General features: G+C 43.4%; 1 protein-coding gene across 1 annotated transcript in view; it reads right to left on the bottom strand.

Moving 5' to 3' along the window:
• LOC147894730 (phospholipase D delta-like) overlaps window positions 1-23,409 on the bottom strand; it is a 123,472-nt gene that overhangs the window by 35,039 nt on the left and 65,024 nt on the right. The window contains exons 6-8 of the mRNA XM_087384353.1: window positions 16,195-16,263; window positions 15,935-16,082; window positions 7,304-7,452 (exon numbers count right to left, since the gene is read on the bottom strand). Coding sequence (XP_087240479.1) covers window positions 7,304-7,452; window positions 15,935-16,082; window positions 16,195-16,263 — 366 coding nt within the window. The remainder of the gene's footprint in view (window positions 1-7,303; window positions 7,453-15,934; window positions 16,083-16,194; window positions 16,264-23,409) is intronic.

Below are 23,409 nucleotides of genomic sequence, written 5' to 3'. Positions count from 1 at the left end.
CAAGGAACATGCCCAAACTCATCCCCTAAAAACACAGCATAGTGCAGTTTCAATCTCTTGATAGTCACTCATAAGGTTGAACACCATAAACTCCATCACGCATAGCAAGGACTAGCTACTATGACATCCCCACTAATGTCATCAGTGCCCAACAGTGGGTGTAGACCATAGTATAAACATATGCTCTTACACATACAAATCCACACACCCACACATACTTGAGCATCCATTTATACGAAGTCTTCGTACTGAGTTTCTGTCAGCACTCCGGAGGTGAAGGGCAGACTCAGCCATGACGAAGGCTAGCACTAAAGGAGACGGCTACTCAAAAGGTAGTCCGAAATCTCTTCATTCAAGCTACGACTGCTTGTGAAGACTAAACGATTTCATTACACATATGTATGTATGTATGTGTATATTCATGTTTCTTGCCCCTCTTATTTTTATATATTTACTTTCCCTATATACTAGATAGCAATGCACAATCTGATTCACAATCCGAGTAAATCCAATTAGGTATTGGGAGGAAAAACTCAATATTTTCTTGTATGTAGCACTACTTTTGTTGGAATTACTTCGGTGCATTGATTTTGTGAGTATTATAATACTCTGAGAGGGCCACTAAACTTATGTCTTCAAGCCATCACCATGGATGTCACAGACTGTACCTTGAACTCACCAAAGGGAAACTCAACCTAGAGAAAGAAAAACCAATAGTCAAAGTGACCAAAGGAAAGACTATAACGTGAAATCACCAAAGGGAAACTCAACATAGAGAAAGAAAACCAATAGTGAAAATGATATATCATGTCTACAAAAGTCCTCAAACTGGAAAGCGTTTAATCTAAAACGGATGACTCAAAAATGCAAGCTAATCAATATTGCGTAATGAAAACACTGATGCAAGGACACTTAGTTGAATAAACGTGTTATTTCATAGCGATGATGCCATCGTATTATGGAACTGGGAGGAGAGAGTTTGAGAAGAAAGAAAGAAGAAAGTTTATTAGCATCTACGAAAGGGAAGCCACCAACTTGCTATCAAGAATCTATCATAGTGCTTGATGCTCTCCGCTCCCTGGGCAGATAACTGCACGTAATGGAAAGGTCGCTCTTCAAGGGAGCTCAGGGAATGGGCACAGATAATAACGCATACAAATAATCTCATTAGACACCTCAAACTTTATTGAGAAAATATAGTTAAAGTTGCTCTCAAATCCATCAATATTCCTTGGAGAACCACACCCAGGTTAAAAACATCAATGCCTTATATTCTCAGACAAAAGACCATTTGAGTTGGACACACGATGCTCTCCTAATTTTAGCCTCCCTTTAAACCCATTATGGACCTTTTTCCTTGGTTTAGACCAAACAATTAAGCTACTTCCTAGCTAGGATTACATCGTTCCAAGTATGTGAAAAACTTATAATCTATTAAGCTCATGTTTTAACAGTCTAAGAAATCTCTATGCTTGGTCTCATGCATTATTTCTTAGATTAAGTGTCAATTAAAGGTTAAAGATACATAAAAGTTTGAGTGACAATAAATACATTGCATCTGTTGCAAAGAGATCTGACTATGAGTTTTGAAACAAGAAGCATTTCTAAATCTTTTTCTTTAACAAAAACCATGTATGCGGAAACAGCAGACTTTATTGCTTTGCCAAATGATACAATAGGGATAGTCACCCTTTTGTTATTAGCAACAATCTTGCACTTTACCCTTATGTATAAAATTTAACACTCTCTTTGCCGATTCATGGTTCCACATTGGAATGCTAGGGATTAAAGGCTAATTTAAGCTTTTGATTCCTGAAACAATCAAGGAAACATCACACTTCTTGCCTTATAGTAAGATACAAGGGTTATATTTTTGAATAAAGATAAATCAAACTTCATAATCATGAAAGAAATACTAAGTTTTAGATGTCCCATAACATCTCTGAAAGCACGTTGTCTAATGACAAGCTTTCACTAAGAAGTGGTTCTTTCTTGCTTTTGCTAATTCAGCCAATAGTTCTCAATAGGAATCCTCATCCTGGGACCTTCTCCCCTTCATGTCACAATCTTGCTTAGGCACTTGTACTTGTGAGGGCTAAGACGTCGCGAACATGATCAAAAAAACGCAATAGCAACTCTTGCTTTTTGTTGCTTTTTGCTGCTTTTTACGCCGCTTTGGAGAAAATAGGGTCGCATGTGCACAAAAAGCGGGTGCTTTTTGGGAGAATCAAATGCTTACACTGCAAGAATTTTGAGCAAGAGATTGGAAGCACGTCACCAAGGATGACGACAGGATGAACGACTTTCCCATTTGATAGATCATAGAGAAGAGAAGAAACAAGCCCAAGAGATAGGGTGATAGAGAGAGAAGAGACGTCTGGCCAAGACGAATCTGTGCCTCCTGAAACATGCACCTCAGCTCCTAGTGCCGCAACAAGCCTCCAAACAGGAGTGCCCCCACCTTCCTGGATGTATATTAGTTCACAAAAAGAAGCACCCCAACTTCTCGAGTAAGAAATAGGTCACAATTGGTGCGCCTCACCCTTGCGCACTCGAACGGATACAAAAACAAGTGCGCCTCACCGTTGTGTGCTAGCCTTGGACCGTTTCCACCAAGGAAAGTGGAAATACTATGCTCTGATACCACTATCACGTAGCAAACACTTCCACGCAAGTTTTTTGCAATATTTCACAAGAACTTCGCGATAGAAACTAGAGAACACAAACTGAAATCTGAAAATCAGAATTGCAACACTTGTCGCAAAAATTCTTCACGATAGAATAGAGGGAGAGAAGCAGACGCAGCAAGCACAACACAAGGCCCAAAAATAAGGATTGGACACCCCCCCCTGAGGTCTTTATTGCAATAGAAAATACTTTCTACAATTGGCTTTAAGAAGAGCATGAAGCTGAGTACAACTCTTCCATCCATCTAGGAGCCTTGAGGCCCTTCTTTTATAGACTTGGCCTAGCTTGTGCTTTTACAAAAGCTAAACCTACTTTTTAGGTAACTTTTTACATAAAGCGAGCTTTAATTGCTTTTCTCCATCATTAAAGTGCTTTTCCCCCATGTGGGGTGCCTTTGATGGACTTTCTAGCCTAGCGGGCCCTCCATAGAAGTAGGGGGCCACTTTTCAATTTTTGCCTTGTGGGACCTGCTTTTTGGCACTTGCCCCTTGAATTTAGGGTAATCTTAGTCCCTTGTGGGCATTCCCACAGTTCTCTAGCACAGTCCTCCAACTACCTCCAGAATTCCCTGCGGAGAAGAAGAGAAGATTACAACTTTTTAGACTCTTAAAACCAATCCATTCATGTTTTCTGAGGTTTGCTGTCAAAAAAGTCCCTGCATTGAGGACCGCTAGTTGAACTACAGAATCAAAGAGGAGTGAGTTTTGTGTTCCCGTGCTAAAGGTATGCTTGGAAACAGTGTCTCTAGTCTTGACAGAGAATCATGCCCTTTAGTTAGTCACGTCTATACTATTGACGATTCTATAGTTAACTTAAGTCCTATGAAAATTCATCTGAAGTATACATAACATCTAACAATCTCAAATGTGCTTCTCTGTAATTGTGAAGGCCTTGCGCTAAAGATGGGCCTCATCAGTACCGAAGATCCTATCCTTGCAAGGACCTGAAAACATTGCCGATGGAGTTTACACAGATACCAAAGGGGTAAATCCCAAGTTCTATCAACATAAAATCAATTTAAAAAGGGATGCAGTACAAATAGTACAATAGAGGTATACGATGAATCCTTGGATGGCTTTAGTGGATACAATGAGATTTTGATAACTCTAGAAGATAGAAATAAGATAGCCTTTGTCACAAAATGTAAAGTATTTGCCAGACAGTAATGTTATGACTTTTGGGCTTAAAAATGCCGAACCAACTGTTTAGAAATGGATTCAAGAAGTATTTGAACCTTCCTGACTAATTTTATGAGAGCATTTCTAGATGATTTTTATGTCTCTGACAAGAAGGCAAAACATCTTCGACATTTAAGGCTCTATTTTGATAGATTGATTCCAAAAGCCCCTGCACCAAAAAACCTCAAACAGTTGGGAAGATTTATTAGACTAATAAAATGACGTAACATATTTTCTATGAACTATTAACAAGCTTAAACCTAGAAGAGAGTTGCTTTCGAATGGACTGACAAGTAGCAAAAGGCCTTCAATCTCCTCAAGAAAATGTTGGTAGTAGCTTATATTCTGCAATCTCAGACTAGAAATACTGTTTCATATCTTTGTAGATGCCTCACACGTGGCCATAGGAGCAACTATATTATGCTAGCTCTTGATCTTGTTCTGCATCACTACTGAATTACTTTCTGCCTGTCAATCTTATTTGAACTCTCTGCCTATCCATGTGCATTGTGGTTAGTTTCTTTATGACCATATTCAAAAAATACACTTCTTAAGCTGAAACCAATTCAACAGGGTATCGGAACCGGGTCATAATGTTCTATTTTGCCGCACCATTTGCTTTATTACCTTTCACTGCTACTTCCTCCACCCACTGTGGTAAACTTGGTAGGGGTCTTGATTGGACCTACAAAATCCAATCCCCGACTTGTGTGGCCATGGCCCTAGCAACAAGGATGGGGGTGACCGAAACGGTGAGCTGGGACAAAGCATTGCCCATGATTGATGTCAAAATCATACGGTGAAGGGAGTGCTCATTGATGGATGCTCTATCATCTGTAAAGAAGTCCAAAAGAGACTCAAGTTGAAAAACTTGAAGCCTTCGGCATTTAAAATTCCTATGATCAGAATCTTCATTTTGAACTATTGGCTTTCAAGACAGCATTCAAGGTAACAACAGAAATGACACCGTTCAAAAATGGTTTACAATCTTACAGTTGTTGTACCAATGCAAGTAGTACCAAGGTCTTAGGGTTAGTACGTGAGTAAATTCATGAAGCTTCATTATAGTACAGGATGGAACAACTCTTGAAATTGGAAAAGGACAGCATTCAGAGCTCCTACATTTCAGATGTAATTCAAAAGAGAAGGCCAGCTTGGGTTAGCACACATAAAGCTCAAATTATTCAAGAACGAGGATTTTGTGATGCTGTCTAATTTCAGGTTGGGTCTCCATTAAGTTAAGGTATGACAGACCTTTTCAAAATATGGAAGTATTCAGGCAAGCAGATTCAGATTAGCAGACTTGCATGGCAATGTTTTTGAAAAACCAACTAATGGATTTAGACTAAAACATTTTGTGAAAACAATCTCATCAAGGATCAACTCAAGATACAAATCAATGTGTCAGTTCAATCGATGTTCACATGTCAAAGGAGAAAAACACTAATTTGCATGCAGCAAATCAGGGTGCACAGATTAGCTGGGTGAGCTACATACATGCAAAGATTATTGGAGCGATCATGAGCAAAATCTCCCGAGTCTTCTAGACTTGCTCCTACTCTTGCAGCATTATATAAGAAAAAAAATGCAGAGGCTCACTTTCCCCTACTCCAGCCAAAGGTTACAGGTTTGGATAACCATTTAGAAGATGAACTCCTAGTAATCTTCTTCAAGCTGGTTATTCAGTAGGAGAAGCAAAAGAGGCGGTGCAAGCTATGCCACAAGACTCACTGATAAACAAATTATGATCTTCACCAATCAGTGTGACAGATCCTATGGTCTACAACCACTGTTGGGCGCCGATGACGTCATTGGGGATGTCATAGTAGCTAGTCCCTACTATGCATGATGAAGTTTATGGTTTTCAACCTTATGAGAGACTATCACGAGATTGAAACTGCTCTATGCGTTGTGTTTTTAGAGGATGAGTTTGGGCATGTTCCTGGATTCACCTAGATATATGCTTTGCCGTATTAGTGGACATGCAAATTTCACCTTGTGAAGTTTCTGTCCATGTTGCGGCCTACTGATATTGCGATAAATTCTTTCTATCTTAAGTCGTGTGTTGCCCTATCAGCTAGATTGTCGAAAGCATATTTTTACTAACATGCTCATTTGGGAGAGACTAATCTCTAGTGCTAGCCTTTGTCACAGCTATTTCTGCCCTTCACCTCCGCAGTGCCAACAGAAACTCAGTACGAAGACGTTTCTATAAATGGATGCTAAGTATGTGTGGGTGTGTGGATTTGTATGTGTAAGAGCATATGTTTTTAGTAAGGTCTACACCCACTATTGGGCGCTGATGACGTGAGTGGGGATGCCATAGTAGCTAGTCCCTTCTATGCATGATGGAGTTTATGGTTTTCAACCTTATGAGTATCATGAGATTGAAACTGCACTATGTGTTGTATTTTTAGAGGGTGAGTTTGGGCATGTTCTTGGATTCATCTAGATATATTCTTATTGTCTCCTAATATATTTCTGAAGCATTCTACTGACGTTCATGATCGGTATTGAAGCCTATAATGGTAATTCTGAAGTTTGAGTCTGAGTAATTGATCAAAACATGTTTTCCTGAATGTTTCCTGATATTTCCGGAAGTCTTACAAAGTGTCTAATTATCCTTTAACAACGAGGAGGCTGGATTTTTTCCTCCCCTCTCTTGCTGGCCAACTGGGTCTCTAAAATAGGCCAACTGGCCATTTTACCAGACCTGACCTGCCCTGTGGACCAAAACACATTAGGATCAGCCCCTTTTAGGAATGCCGACCAGGTCTGCAGGCCCTTGGCAGGCCCATTACAGTGGCTGACCAGCCCTTTCCCTTGTACCCCAACTAGCCTCTGTTCAGCTACCAATTGGGCCGTATATTTGACCCCTTTCGCCTGGCAATTCAGCCCCTTTTCTGGGCTCCCCAGCCCACATGGCTGGGTTTGTATTTTTGTCCATGGGGCAGCCATACCTGGACAGATCTGCTGCCCACATGACAACTCAACCATGCTGCCTACATGGCACCAGACAGCTGCCCATATCGCGCTCTCATATGACACAGATCTGACCATGGGGAACCTTCTACGTGTGCCCATGCGGTAGCCCTATCTAGCCCTTCTCTCTTGCAGGCCTCTCCCTGATGACCTCATCATTTGGATGCTCGCACGTGGGGGACACTCTTTTGCATAGGACTCCACTGTTACGATGTTACAAAACAAAACAGACATAAGCAGTTGTCACATTTAGAAAGCAGCATCAACAGAAATCGAGATGCATTTTGTTGTAGATGCAATATTACTCATTCCCTTTTCTTTTTAAATAAAATACTATTTAAAAAAGGAAGACAGACTACTTAGTTAATTGTGCCTAAGTGTTGTGCATGTAACTTTTAGCGCAACTACCATCAACTTGCAAGTATTTACCTTCCATAGAGACTCAAAGCATGTACCTGGAAAAAAAGAATTTCTTGTACAGGCCGGCTATCAGGAGCACCTTCAGGCCACATTGGTATCAAAACATAAACAGCAAAACGTTCCTTGGCTTTGATCTTGCTTACAATCTTCAAAGCAAGCTCAATAGGTATAAGATGGTTTGCTCCTATTCACATAGCATAAAGCATGTAAGGAAACTCGCATGCCTCTTTAAATCAAAATGAAGCTCTTAGGAAACTTCTATACTTCCTAAATTTGAGCAAAATCAAACTAAAAGCTGAAGTTGAGTACACATATCATGCATTGAACATCACTCTATATAAGCATTAAATAATTCATGTGCATAGCCCAAGTAGCACAAGCCCGAACCCAAAATTGCGAGAAAACTAATCACGTAAACTACTAACATTGTCTTTCTTCATTGAATTTAACACTCATAGCGCAACAAAGCATTTTGGGAAACAAAAAATCATTGCAAAAAGTTACTGCCTGAAATTACAATGAGACACCCCGTGTTACTTTGTTTTTTCAAGTGCTACTATAGTTAGGTTAGTGCTACATGCCATCTTTATTAGAGTCCAAAGTGTAGACTCAAAAGAAACAAGGGTGTGTGGGTGTGTGGATGGGTGGATGGATGTGTGTGTGTGTGTGTGTGTGTATTGTTTTGGATGTGTTCCAGCACTAAGACCTTCCTATGCAAAATTTCCATGTCGCTTCGCCTTAGTTTCCCTAACTCTCCTTTTGGGAAACATTTTTGGCTTTTTGGCAGACTTCCTGCAACCCTAGTCCATTACTCTTTATTTTTGAACTGGGTCAGATATTGGGCTTTTTGGACCATATGGCAGGATCACAACATGCGATATTTTGGGAATCCGTTCTTGCAATCTTATGAATATTTCAGACTCTCCCTACGGCAATCTATCTATGATGCTTGCCATCAAGGAGATCTTCCTCAGTCATGCCTGGAAATAGTTTTTCTTTGCTTTTGATTTCCTGTTGAGGCTCTCTGCTTTTTTGAGACCCTCATGTAAATTTTGCTGATAATATAATCATGGATTTACCCAAAAAAAAAAAAGTGTGTGTGTATGTTGTTTCTCCTATTGTTTCTTTGCAAAAAGCTACAATGCTGGAAATGTCTTTCTCAGATATTGAATTGGATGAAGCCCTCAAGCATTTGGGTAAACATAAATCCCCTGGCTGGGATGGTTTGACGGTTGAATTTTTGGTAGCCTTCTGGGCTGAATTGAAGGGTCCAATTTTGAAGTTCATTAATGTAGCCTGGCAGCATCAACATCTTCCCTCAGCTTGGAAGCATGGTCTGGTTAAGCTTGTGCCCAAAAAACCTCTATGTGAGACAATGGATGACTGGAGGCCCATCACTTTGATGCCGGTTATATACAAACTTATTGCCAAAATGTTGGTACATCGGATAAAGGATATCCTTCATGATGGACTTCATCCCAGGCAATATGGTTTTGTTCCAAGACGGCATATTCATGACAATATCTCTAATACTCTCATCGCAATGGAATATGCGAAATATTCAGCTCAAGATGTTTTGGTCATGCAGGTGGATGTGGCGAAGGCATTTGATACGGTACAGTGGGATTATGTCTCTCAAATCATGTTAAAACTTGGTTTTGGGCCAAAGCTAGTTAATGTCATATATTGGCTTTACTCAGATTCCACTGCACAATGCTTTATAGGGAATCATTTGTCTGAGTCTTGGACTCTGGAACGATCAGTTCGACAAGGATGCCCTCTCAGTGCTTTGCTCTATGCCATTGCTTCACATCCTTTGCTTCTTTATATGGATCATCTGGTTGATACTGGACAGTTAGTGGGGCTTCAAATTTCTGGTTCACGACCCTTCATTGCACAGGCTTATGCAGATGATTCATTCTTCATGCCAAAGAACAGTCCTTTGGAGCTTCGCCTCTTGATGGATACCCTTTCAGATTTTGGGTTGGCAGCTGGTCTTAAAATTAATTTTCAGAAATCAAAACTCTTGCCTCTCAAGCATTGTGACTGGCATGCTATCCTGTGGCCCGGCCAGATTATTTATCCGGAAAACATAGTAAGACATTTGGGCTATCCCATTGGCTGGAAAATCAGAAATAAGCATCAAATATCATGGGTGTCCAACAAAATTCAGGACAAATTAGAATATTGGAAGATCTCCACTTGGCCTCTACATGTACGGCTTCGAATTGTCCAGTCCATTGTTCTAGCTTATGTCCAGTTCTACCTTCCTCTATCACATTGGTCATCTCGAGACCTCACTTCCTTTATGTCTCAAGCCATGGAGATTTTTTGGAAAACTAAGCTTCATAAAAAAGCTTTAAGGTTGCTCAAAATGGAATTGCTTTGCTCACCAAGAATGCATGGTGGTTTGAATATAATAAACATCAAATTTCATGTGTTGGCAAGAAAGATCACTATGCTCAAGACATTTTTTCAACAAGAGCAGCCTTGGTCTATCATGTTGGCAATTTTGTGTGGTCAGATGCGCACAAATGCTTATGGACATTGGCTAGTTGATCCACCGGAAGTAGTACTTGGCAAATTTCAAGGTAAAATCCCTGGTTGTCCATTTTCTACTTCCTTGATTCAGGATTGGAAGCAAGTACTCTCTCACATCAAATGGTCTCCCCATCCTGCTTCCTCACTCAGAATGGAAAGCATTCATTGGAGTGCTGTGTTTTCCTCTCCCCTTGCTATACAACAACCAATCAGAGCTTACAATCTTATGAAATTGGGCATCCGTTTCATTGATGACGTGATAGATACGCAAGGACATATTCTCTCTTTTCCAACAGCATGTCGACAATACAATCTTGGGATGCATCACAGACCTATTTGGAAAGCTATTGCTGATCTCTTACTCCCTTTGGTCCTGATTCCAACATTGAATGTAAGAGATAGGCTTCAAGATTGGCACCTTCAGTCTTCAAGTCCAAGAATATCCTCTCGGCCTTTGCATTTATTGACTTCTATACAGGCTTATCGATTGATATTACCTCCTCCTTGGATTGCTCATCATGCTAATTCTCTATGGCATTTGAATAAGTCATTAGCCTGGTGGAAAGGAAAATTGCAATTGATATGGAAGTTAAAAATGCCATTGAAGCAGAGACTCTTTCTATGGAGATGCATTGTTGGTATTCTTCCAGTGGGAGTGAAATTCGCTCAAAGAAGGATTGCTTCACCTCTTTGTCCAAGATGTCATCATACTCCTGAGAGTATTCCGCATCTATTGTGGTTTTGTTCATATTCCAGAGACCTTCTAGACAAGATCTCCTATTCCTGCACACAGGTTCTACAGGTTTTTCTGGATGTATGGCAAACTATCAACTTCTTTGTCACAATATTCTCTTTTCTTCCAATGGATCAGATACTGGGCCTTATGGACCCTCTGGCTGCAGCGTAATCAAGCATATCTGAATTCTCCCCTTCAGCATCCTTATGAGTTCTTCCGAGCCTCATTGTGGCAATCTTTATATGATGCCTTACATGAGGAAGATTTGGATGTTTCTTGTATTCAGCTTTTCTTTTACTGCTTCTCATGGATAGGGCTTTGGCTCTTTTCTTGAGCACTGCCCTGATGTAAATGAATGTTTCATAATATAATTTTATTGATTTCACACAAAAAAAAAGTGTGTGTGTGTGTGTGTATGTGCTTCTCAACTGATTCGACATCTTGGCTATCCTCTAGGTTGGGGGCTTACTCGTTCTCAACAAATTGATTGGGTGCTTACAAAGTTAAGGGCAAAACTTGAATATTGGAAGCTTGCAACTTGGCCATTACATGTTCATTTGCGAATAATGCAATCCATTTTGATAGCATACATACAATTCTATCTGCCTCTCATCATGTTCACTAAGGCAGATCTGGTTTCCTTTATGTCTGCTATCATGGAGATTTTATGGTGTTCAAAAAATGGCAAGAAAAGTCTTAGATTACTCTCTATGCATCGTCTCTGCTGTCCAAAGATGCACGGGGATCTAAACATACACAATATTCAAATGCATATACTTACTCACAGGGGGAAAATGATGTTGCAGTTCATGCAAGGGGATCAGCCTTGGGCTTTCATGATCTGCTCTCTTTTGTTGCATATTGATACTTCTGCTTTTGGGCATTGACAGCCTACACAGTGGGATTTCCTATTTAGCTCTATTCAAGGCAAGATCAGAGGCTGTCCTTTTGTCTCTCGTTTGCTTCTTGATTGGAAGCATATTTTATCCCACGAGGAATGGAATGGCAGGGATTCTTTGTCAGGAAATTCCTTGAGGGCTGAGAATATTTATCGACAAAGGCTTCGAGCGAGATTTCCTACTATTACTTTTGGCAGGTTCTTCTAGTTATTTGGTTTTCATCCAGGTAGACAGGGTTTTGATTTATTTTTTGTTTAGGTGCGCTACTGGGCACTGAGGACTCTATGGATAGACAAAAATCATAGTCTTTGGTGATCCTACTTTTCCATCTTTTGTTTTTTTCAAACGATCTCTGCGGCAATCATTCTATGATTGCTTTTAGACTCGTTTGATTGATCATGATGTATATCTAGCTTATACTGAGATTTTTAGTTGAGTAGTAGTTACTCCACTTTGGAAGTAACTACGAATGTAATTATTTCACACCAATAAAATATTTCTTCTCACAAAAAATGTGTGTGTGTGTGTGGTTTTCATCCGTGCACTCAGGAGTTTGATCTTTTCTTTGTTTGGATTCGTTATTGGGCACTTTGGACTTTGTGGATAAACAGGAATTGTAAAGTCTTTGGTAATCCATGATTTTCTTTGTTTGCTTTCTTTAAGTGTTCTCTGCAGCAATCTTTTTTTGACTGCTTGCAGACTCGCTACATCAATCATGATGTATATTTAGCATATACAGAGATTTTCAGCCAATGTAATTTCTAGCTCCTCGCTTTGAGGTGGCTTTTCTTGTAATATAAACAATCATCGCTTTCACCTTTTTTTCTAAATGTGTGTGTGTGTGTGCGCACGCGCGTGTTCAAACGTGGAAAGGCGGGTCGGGTGATGGCGAGCTGCGTTCCCTAGCCCCTCATAGCGGCTGTTCCTTGGTGCTGCGCCACTCTCCTAGGATCTCCAATCAGTTTACCTGTGCTGGTCGCTTCTGCCTAGGGCTCATTTTTTGCCATGTCTAGTTGCTACAGCCTCGTGTGTGCTTCGCTCTTCTGCAATTTACACTCTTGTGCGGTCACGCTTGGTCACATTTATCTTCTGAGCCCTCTACACTTGCTTTTGCCTCCGTTTGGTTGTGACTTCACCTCTCGTTTGTGTCTTTTTCTGATATGGCCTACTGCGTGGGGTTTTTTCGTGTGTGTGGGTAGGCTTTCCTCTCAGGTTTTGCAGCTTTTTTCTAATCTTTTGTCTTCCGAAATTTTTGGCCACTCCCTTTTTTTTGTACGTACTTTATAGCCCGGTACATACGCCTTTTCATTTTTGTTCTGTCAGAGTGTTGGTTGGGTTTTTTCTCTACTCTACTTCCCTCTTCCTCTAGCCTTTGTCTGTCCTCGCTATTTATATCCTTACTGTCACATATCTCACTTTCACTTTTAGAGGTTTTCCCTTTTTCTCTTGTGATGGCTACCTATGAATATGACAAGACTTTCTCCAAAGAAAGATTGGCTCAGCATAAGAAACAAAGTAGGATATAGGTCACGATGACCCTTTACTTCCCTCTCATGAGGCTTAGCTGGTATTTGATGTTATGCATGAAGGCTTTGAAGACACACGCAAAGATTGAAAGAATCCTCCTCGTACTGTTGAAATTATAGTGGAGGTTGATGAAATAGTTGATCCACTACATGAATATGCTAAGCATGCAGTCATTATTTTTTCCCCGGTCGTATGCATGTTGCAGTAGATGTGGGCAATTGGTTGACAAGGACACTGGGAGGCTGTTTTGTCCGCAAGGTGCGTTATGTCGCTAAGGGCTTTTTTGAGGTTATTATAACATATGAGCAGAATAAACAATTGTTACTAGAGCATTCCCCAACCTTTTATGGACAACAAATGGTGCAAGTTTTGCCTTGGTCGCCTAGTAGGGTTTACCAAGCATTGATCAAACATCCTCGCTCGGTCTAGGTGGAAGTGGTAGATTTTCCTCAATGCTTGGTTTTTCTTTTGCCAAAAATTACAGCATCATTAGGAAAGGTGGTATGTCCACCTAGACCAAATGGAAGCTCTAGCACATTTTGTATTTTGTGGGATACAAATGTCCCCATTCCGAATCTTACTCTCTTACGGTTAATAATGTGGTGCCTTTTACATGTTGAAGGGGGGTCTTTTTGCAAGTGCATGCTTTGCGTGCAAAAAATTATGGGCACATGGCTTCACAATGCCCTTTGGTTCCACATAAAAATGCCCCCGGATGCCATGCCTTCTTCAGTGCAAAATAAGGATGCCCTTGGGCCTTCTGTGGGGTTAAAAATAAAAGTTACAAAACAGCATTAGCACAAGACAAGGGAAAGGCTAAAGTCACAAACAATGGGGATTTAGTGACTTCTATGCTTCAGCCTAAAGCTAAAGAAAAAAATGCTACTGACACTTGGCAGCCCCAACAAAAGTTATCTCGGCTAGGAGGCCTTTACCTCCTCGGACATGGAATGGTAATTCTTCCAATGGTCCTACTCTGGCAGAAAACTCTGGAATTGGCATTTCTTGGGCTGCTGTAACGGCTAGCTGCACTCTGTTCCCAGAAGAAGTTGCCGGATTGCTGTGCTCTCATCAGGCTGTTGTTTCACCTCAAGGAAGAGGCCCAAACCCTTGAGGTGAAAAGCAGTCTTAATACCTTTTCATGAACATAAATCGTGTATAAATGTATTAATGTACAAGGTTTGTGTGACACTCGGAAATGGAAGCTTGTGTGGGCTTATGTGAATGAGCCACAACCTCATATAGTGGCTTTGCAAGAGCATAATCAGCATATGTATGCCGGAAAGACAAGTCACTTTGCCGGTTATGATATCCTCTATGCTAGAGAGCATTCTTTTTCGAGGGTTGCATTTCTTGTAAAGGATGCTCTTCACCCTATTATGGCTTTAAATGACAAGGATGGCAAGTGGGAAATAATTCAATGTCTCATTCACATTGAAATATATGAGTTTGCCTCTGTTTATGCTCCCCAATCTTCCCATCAAAGAGCATTTGGGAACATATGCAGCAATATCCCTAGAGGCAACATGCATTTCTTTGTGTGGATTTCAATAATGCTCCTAAGCAAGGAGATAATACTTCTGGTAATAATCATGTGTTGACATTGGAACGCTGACATTGGTCCAACTTAATTTCTCAGCATGGTTTGGTAGATCTTTGGAAGGACTTCAAGCCCAAAAATTGAGGATATACTTTTTGATGCTCATTCTGCGTATCGCGCTAGATTGGATCACTGGTTCATGCTAAATGTACAACCATAGGGTGGCAGACTTCAGTTCACAGGCAATTGCTCTTTGAGGAAAGACGCAGTATTGCAGAAGATTGTGGGAGCCTCCTTCCAACGTTATTTATAGTTCGGGGTGGCAAAGTTTGTGGGAAAGGCTATGTTCAAGAGCAGCTGGTCATGATTGTCCAAACGAAGCAGTTCCGTGTGGCTGCAGGCAGTTTAGTTCGTGAGCACGGATATATAGAAAAGGTGGTGAAGCTTTGTACGCAACGCCATCAGCCTCTCTCACTCCTTCCAAAGGTTCTTGATAGTGGAGCTCGTGAGTCAACAAAGCAATGGTTTTACGACTCTGAGAGAAGGGCTCCTATCTCGGTCTGCTAGTGAAGGTTGATAGCTGCATATAAATCAGTTACAAAGCTGATAGCTCTGCTCATAGGTGGTAGAAGGACATCACTAATTGTTTTGGCATTTGTTGGGTGCACGGCAAGATAGAAGGTTTCAAGGCCGTGGAGGGAAATTGCGAGTACAAGTAAGGAGTGGTGGATTCAGCACAAGGTCCAAAGTTCCATTCAAAGCTCTTGGCATCCAATCGGTCATATTGGCAGCAAAGTTCTTCTCTCTGATCCTACAGGGGGTTCTACTTATGAGTCCATGATTTCTAGGAGGTTGTGATTTCTATATGCTTCAGTGATCTTTGTGTTTCCGACAGTTATTAGAATCTAGTGGTACATGATGTTTTCTCAGTGTTTCCAGATTACAGTGATTTGAGTTTGTGTTGGGATTGCATTTCTTCTCAGTGTGTTTGCAAACGTGACTGTTGTCCCAGCTATAAAGGCATTTCGAGGTTGCTCTTCCAGTCTCATCATCAAATGTGGCTTATTTTCGACGTATGTTCATCAATCGCCTCCCCCCTATGCCTCACATGACAGGAGATCTATCAGATCATTAGAGAAGACTTGTGGCATCCATATTAAGCAGGCTTGGGTGTCCCTCACAGCCAGATGCTACTAGAATGGGATTTTATAGACTACTTCTGTCTAACTGAGGATGGTTGCAGCGATAACCAAATCTCATCAGTAATTATCTTTAATCTCTGAATATCAAAATAGATGAATAACTGTTAAACAGTACACGTGCGACAGCAAGCTCAATTTCTTGGGAAGCCCAAAACAAGGTGTGCTTATTGGTTACCAAAACCCTTACAAGTAAACAATCTTCATTGGATGAGCCAACATACCAGCATTCTTGTAGGTTGGCCAAGCAAAGGAAGACCCAAGAAAATATTGATTCTCGATGTAAATAAAGTGTTGAGCAGAACGTATTGCTTTGATGTAAGCTGTATGAATGCTCATATCTATAGCAATATTCTTATGACCAACAAGATTCTGCACAGCAAAACAACAAATCAATATCATGGCTAGCATGCACTGTATAATTTGATAAAATGCAAATTACTAGAAATAAAAGCGTTATTCTTAAAACAATTCCAGAACATACCGCCTTTTCAGCTTCCTGGACATTTTTGGGAAATCCTTTGACAGATCCTGAGTCTATTGATCTAAAAATCTACACAATGAAACCACATTAATAACTCTCTCTCTCTCTCTCTCTCTCTCTGTCTCTCTCTCTCTCTCTCTCTCTCTCTCTCACACACACACACACAACCTACCCCATCCTATTGACTGAAACGGGTATGATAGCTCTCAAAGGGGAGGAACTATGCCAATTCATGGCTTACCTGAACAAAGTTGAGAAGATGGATACCAGCACGATACCACTGGATGGTACCAAGATAGGATGAAATGGATGGAACTATGGAACATGGCTTGACTAGAGTGACAGTGCCTCCAAGCACACAACAGATGTGCTTCCACAACCCACCGACGAAGGGGTGGGTATTTGATACACGGGCCTATAAGACAGGTACAATCAGAAAAGTAACAAATAGAAGCCCTTACAAATTAGGCAAGGGATCACTGGGGCCCTTGTTGAGTGCTATACTCAGACACTCAAGAACTAGAACTAGAACTCAAAAATGGTTTACCAAAGTGCAGGCTACACCTAGATTCATCTTCCACACATGTTCAGGATCTCGATTGGTCAGTTCTGGGTATCTTCATAAAGGCTACGGGTTGAGACAATGGATAGAGCATTCCACATGAGAGATGGACTTGCACTTTATGTGATATGCAAGAGACCAAGGCAGAAGATCACTCTGCATTCAGATGCCCTATGTACTATGAGATCCATGGACGACATTATTGTCTATTCAATAGTGGTTTTGGCCCACTTAGAGAGTTCCCGGCACAACTTGATCAGCGGCGTGTGGCCACCTTCTTTCTTGAGGCCCAAAGACAGAGACATCAGCTTAGACAAGCATAGAGGAGAGGACTGAGAGAGAAAAGAAAGAAAGAAAGATATATTAACGTCCACAAGAGGCCTCGCGGGCCTCTTGAAATAGACAGCTAAACAGCTCAAGCAAAATCAAGTACAAAACATGGGAATCCCCTCTGCTCTGCCGCTCTCTATGCGGAGGCGGTATGATGATACCCGAAACTATCCGATGGAGATCTGTAGTGAGTGAGGCATATGAAGCTCAGTGTACCCCAGTGGTGTGATGAATCCCTCCTCCGAAATGCGAAGACGGTAATCTCTGTAGAAACTCAGCTTCACTGGAAGCTCCCTCGGCTCCAACTAGATCCTGAAGGTGTGTAGCTGCAGGAGATCCTCTCGAATGACCTGGTTGGTATGTGGCCCAATTGGGATGGTGGGTGGGAGTACCACAGGGGCATCTAAATTGTACTGAAAAGGAGGTATCTTATCAATGTGGAACCCTAGTCTCACAAACCATCTGTGAGTCCGTGCATACCAGCATCGCTCGTCTCCCTCTGCTAACCTTATGGAGGAATCAAGAGCCAACCATGGCAACCTCTGTCTCCTTGATGTGCAGTCCCCATATGATCTAACCCGGTGTAGATATGTGATGGTCTGAAAGGCTGCATCTAGCTGGAGTGGAGAAGCATCAAACTCGGCCTGAATGATGTGATGTGCTACAGACGGTTTCCCCCGGATCATGCGTGAGAGCATGAGGATAGCAAGCGCTCCACTCATGTCCACTCTATCTCTGACATGTCAAGCCCCTAACAAGGGCTGCCATACATACCGGGTGGTCGGACCAAGGAGTCAAAGAGAAGAGCCTTGGTCCGAGGATCCTGGAAGTGGGAGTGACTACACTCTCTCTCTAGCCGAGCCAGTGAAGCGTATCCCCTGCTCAGTCTAGCCTGCATCGTTGGTCTCATCGTGAAGATCGGGCCGGAGAAGATGACCCCCAAGTAAGTGTATGAGGATACGATCTCAACTGGTGACCCACCCAAAGTAAAAGTAAACTGCTTCCGTTGCATGTTTGCTCGAGAGGTGTTAAAGATCATGACCTTGGTCTTGCCAAGGTTGACCTCCAAATCATGGGATAAACTAAAAGCCTGCAGTGCATCCAGGTGTAGTTGGAGCCCCTCGGGTGTGGACAACAAGAGTCCCACGTCATCTGCATAAAGAAGAATCCTGCTGATGATCCTGGCAAGTGAGCAACCGGTCCCTCCGAACGTCCCCATGAAAGTCTCAAGCTCATCGATGTAGAGGCCAAACAGGGTCGGTGATAAGAGACAACCTGTTTGACCCCTATGGTACTCAGGGTCTCATCTGTCCAACCTGCGCCTGTACGAACTCGGCCTGAGACTCTCTCATACAGTGTCTGTAGGCGTGTGATAAGACGAGCTCGGGGTATTGTCTCAAAGGCTTTGCGGAAATCCACAAAGCAACAGTATACCCTCTCCTTTCGTGATCTGGCCTCCTCAATGACACTCCTGAGTGTGAGTATGTGATCCATAGTCCCATGGTCTCACCTGAAACCGACCTGACCCTCTGCTCTGAGCCCTCTCATCTCTGCGAACAGGTTGACCGATGCATCCAATACAGCTGCATAGATCTTGGACATCACATGTCCAATCATGATAGTCCTGTAGTTACTCGGGTCCATGGGATCCCCTACCTTGTGGATGGGGGTGATGGTGTTGAGTATCCAAGTGCGAGGGAAGGCAAGGCAAACAGCATCATTGAATAGCTTTCCTAGGATCGGGGCTAACGTGTCGATCCCATATGCGATAAACTCAGTGCATAGCCCCTCCTGATCCTTAGCTCGGCCATTGTGCAGTTTCAATGTCGCGTCCTTGACTCCCCCTCTGGTGAACAACGTGCAAGTGGTGGGACGAGGTGTGTGTATGAGGTCTGGAGTGGGCTGGTGTGGGACATCATATAGATGGTGTGCATACGTGTGCCAGACTCTCGTGTCGGTGAGGGGTGATGGGGACCTACGCTCAAGGAATCTCCGCCAAAAACAAGATGTGCAGCAGCTCCTACTCATTTTGACGAAGAAAAGCCTGCTTCTTCCGACGTTCGAGACGTCGGTACTTACGTACCGTGCCTGGTGTATTCGGGAGGTGACATATGGTTTCAAGTCGGAGCTGTCAGTGATAAGCCTTGCACTCCGCATCGTACCAATTGTTGCAGGGTATAGAACCAAGAGGTGGTGGTCTAATGGACCGTGTGGTGTGAGGAAATATTTGGAGGGCAGCCTCGTGGAGTGTGCGACTAATCAGGGCAGCATGGTCCTCTATGAGTGGTATGTGATCGATGTAGGTTAGGAGTCTGTTTAGGCATCCAGAGTAGGCCGGTGAGAGGCTGTGATCAAAGTGTATGTCGTGGTAGGTGTCATGCTTCCTATGTGGTGTGTGTGGTGTGGCTAAGCGTGGGGTGGCAATAGTGAAGAATAGGTATGTGTGATCAGCTCCTAGAGGGAGTGGTGCTACGGTGAAGTCGGTGATACATGAAGAGAAGGTAGGGGATCCCATGATGTAATCTACTACACTAGTGCCCCCCCCCCCCCCGTGTGGGAAGCAAGTAAAACCACTTGAGGAGGGCCATAGGTCGAGCCTGTTGTAGATGATGAGATCATGCATCCTGCCCAAATCAAGGAGCGCGTGTCCATATGGTGTAACAGGCCTGTGTCGGTCCGATGAGGTCCTGATCATACCTGCTCCGTCTAGGTCCATGTCTGGCAGCATGATAGAGTCCTCTCGGAAGTCCAGGAGTGGTGCCTGTCGCGTACTCGTCCTGGCATTGAAGTCCCCAACAAGGAGAACTTCCCCGCAGGCTGAAAGGTCTGGGATATCCTGATGTAAGGGTGCATATGGCAATGTCGCACCCTCTTCTCGTGCCACTCTGGCGAAGTGGGATGTGTCTGGCGGGAAGTAGCATATTGCTATGAAAAGGTCACGGGTGTCTGTGCGTTAGATCCGGATCCACATGAATCGGGAGTGTGCGTCCTTCCTCTCAATGGAGATGGCTCCAGCGAGGGAAGACCTGTACAATACTGCGACCCCGCCTGATCCTCGGACTCCTCCTGTATCCCTCGTCTCATCCTTGAAGGCCGACTCCCATGTGTAGCCACTGACTATCGGTAGTGGACGCTCTGGGATCTGGTGTGTCTCCGTGTAAAAGACTATGTCTCGTCCTGTATAAGACTCCGAGAAGTTCCCTGGGTCTAACCATAAGGTACCATTACAGTTCCAAATGGTGCAGTCTAGGGTCTCGAAAAACCTGAGTCTCATAGGCCCCGTCCCCCTAGGGGGTACAGGTGGAAGCCCGACGGGTGCCAGTCCAACCCACCATCTCGGACCACGGCCCATTTTCCCTCTTTGCGGGCAACATCCCGCTGCTGCAGAAGAACTCGTCACTCCTCAATCTATAGTGGTGTCAAATCCTCGTCCATGGATAGGGTGGGATGCTCTCGTAGAGAGGCTCGACGTCGGAGTGTCGCTAGTCGAGCATGTTAATCTCTGAAGCGAATGACTAGGGGCTACTCTCGGTTGGGATCTCTCCCAACACGCCATGCTCCCTCTATGCCATGGTCGGGGACCCCCATGGTGATGGTCACAAAGGTGATCGCCTCCTCCATGGGCGTTGTAGTGGTGCTAGTGTTGTCTCGCGTGATCCCTCGTATCCGGATGTTGAGGGCCTTCGAAGCCCTCTGCTGCTGCTCCTGTATGGCGGCTGAAACGGTTGCCTTTGTGAGCTCCCGTTTTGCCACCTCCACCCATCTAGTCGTCTCTGCTATAGCCAACTGTATTGTGGCTATCTATGCCTCCATCTCTGTGACTGGGGTCCCTCCAAGCGCTGCTCTGAGGGTCCCGAGCTCCTCTTGAAGCTGTGTGATGTCATGTCTGAGTCCCTGGATAAGGGTGCCCTGCTCGTGTATAATGTGGGCTTGCTCCTGGGTGTATCCGTCTTGCTCCTCGGTATAATGTGTCAGCTTTTCCCGATGGGCCCAGATGCTGTGTATCTCAGCCAATAGGGAGTCCCAAGCATCTGGCGGGGGCCTAAGATGTCCTGGTCCAGGTGGGAACTGGATCTCGAGAGGGATTGGAATGAAGGTGGGCTACTAAGATTATACTGAGGGTGGGGACAACATGATCTGGGCGGGGGAGCGATATGTAGGAGTGGCGAGGCCGGACGAGGTGATGAAGGGTGGCTGACTGAGAGGTAGAGGATACGAGGGGAAAGTACTGTGGAGCCGTGGCTGGTGGGGCCAGTGGTGAGGCTACTGGAGAGGAGACCTGTGATGATGATGCAGGAGAGGGGGAGGAGAGAGGTGGCGTAGATGATGAGGCGGATGATGGTGGTGAAATAGTGGTGGTAACCATAGAGGTTGAGGATGTGGTGAGCGGCATGGGCTTTGTGTTAGAATTATAGATATAATTCAGTAGTGACCAATGTAATTTAACAAGCTAGTTAGGGGCACTTTTCCCTCTTTAAGAGGTTTTTCCCCCTAACCACAGTTAGTCCACTAACTATGGTTAGTGACTACTAAGGTTTTGTCACTAGGACAAAACCTTCTCTCACTCCTTCAGTTGTATCACTCTTACACTCATCTATTTGCAACTAAGCTTTCAGCTCTCTCTCTCTCCCGTTTTCAGTTCTCACCTTTGCTCTCTCTCCCGATCTCACATTTGGTATCAGAGCCTCGTTGAGCTCTTGCCTCCAGCTCTAGCCCAGCCCGCAAGCTCCAGCTCTAGCTGTTCAACTTCCGTACAGCTCCATCGACGATGTACATGTGCTGACTTCCGTACAGCACGTACTACATCATCGCCGTACAGCCTGCAGTCGTATAGCTCCGTACACAGGCACCGTACATACCTTCGCCGTACCAGATCTGCTCGTCGTCCGTACCAACGCTCAGTACGTACCTTCGCCGTACCAGACCTGCTCGTCGTCCGTACCTTGTACGGATTTCGTACACTGTAGTGCAACTCCATGCACTAGCTCCGTACTGGTTCCTAGTACAGTCCGTACAGCTCCTGCAAGTCCTTCCGTACCATACATCGTCGCCAGCCGTACATCATCTCTACTCTGTCGTACAGTCACCGTACCAGCAAGGCCTTCTTGCTTCGTGCATCTGTCGTTTTCAATGCAAGACTTTTGAGCAGGGTTCTACTAGCAAGGTTCATTTGCAGGCACATTCTTTGCATATAGCCATTGTTTGGCTCAGCTTTGTGGGAGCACAGTTGGATTTTTTTGGGCAAACATTGAAGTAAATCTGCAAGTGTTGAAGAAATTCAGGGCTTTTGCATTCACACTGCAATTTTGCAGTAAAATTTGGGGCTTTTGCAGTCAGAGCAAAATTTGTGCAACATTTGGGGCTTTTGTTCAATTTACCCCTTTCTGGTTACAATTTCAGGTCTATTTTGGGGCTTTTGTGTTGGAGAAGCAATTTTGGAGATTTCAGTTCACACTACCTTTCTGTAAGTGTTTTGCAGCACTTTTGGCAGATTTTTGGAGAGTTTTGATGCTTTGACAGATTTTTGACAAAGAAATTGCAGAAATCTGAGTTGCATTTTCAGCCAGTGCTTGGCTGTGTTTTTTGGGAGTTGTGCATTTCATTCCCAGCAAGGAAATTCAATTTTGTATTTGCTGTAATCTCTTTCTCAGACATGGCCCAGCAAAATCAGAATGATTTCCAGTTGGGTGGTCTTTCACAAGAAGACAAGTTGGATGGTACCAACTACTCCCTCTGGAGTTTTATGGTACGCAATATTCTGATTTCTCGTAATTTGTGGGATTATGTGAATGGGGATGATATCCAACCAGCAGGTATGACACCTAATACCCCTCCCCAGCAAGGAGGTGGAAGAGGTCGTGCACAGGGTGCAGTTGCAGGACAGGTTGTTGGTGCAGCTGTAGCCACCACTCCAGAACAAAAGAGATGGGATTCACGGGATGCCTTAGCTTTGTCATGCATCTCTCTTTCAGTGAAAAGATTTATCATTCCGCATATCCGGTCATGTAAGACCTCGAAGGCAGCGTGGGATATCTTAGAAAGCATGTATGCAGCCCGGAATGATGCAAGGGTATCTTTCTTGAAAAGAGAGTTAAGTAATACACATATGGAAGAGGGTGACTCCATGTCAGTCCACCTCACAAAGCTACTGGATCTCAGAGAGCAATTATTGAACATTGATGAGATTATTCCTGATTCAGAGATGATTACCACCACTCTGAATTCTCTTCCTAAGACTTATCTCAGCTTTCATACCTCGCTGAACTTATCATTGAGGGGGGGTGCAAATCCTCTCACTTTTCATGAGTTGATAGGACTTCTGC

The sequence above is a fragment of the Dipteris shenzhenensis genome, chromosome 14 (assembly GCF_047967505.1).
Source record: "Dipteris shenzhenensis isolate YYH24624 ecotype China chromosome 14, Dip_SZ_1.0, whole genome shotgun sequence".
Taxonomy (NCBI): domain Eukaryota; kingdom Viridiplantae; phylum Streptophyta; class Polypodiopsida; order Gleicheniales; family Dipteridaceae; genus Dipteris; species Dipteris shenzhenensis.
Note: the sequence above shows the minus strand (reverse complement) of the source record. Positions and strands in the feature narration are given on the sequence as shown.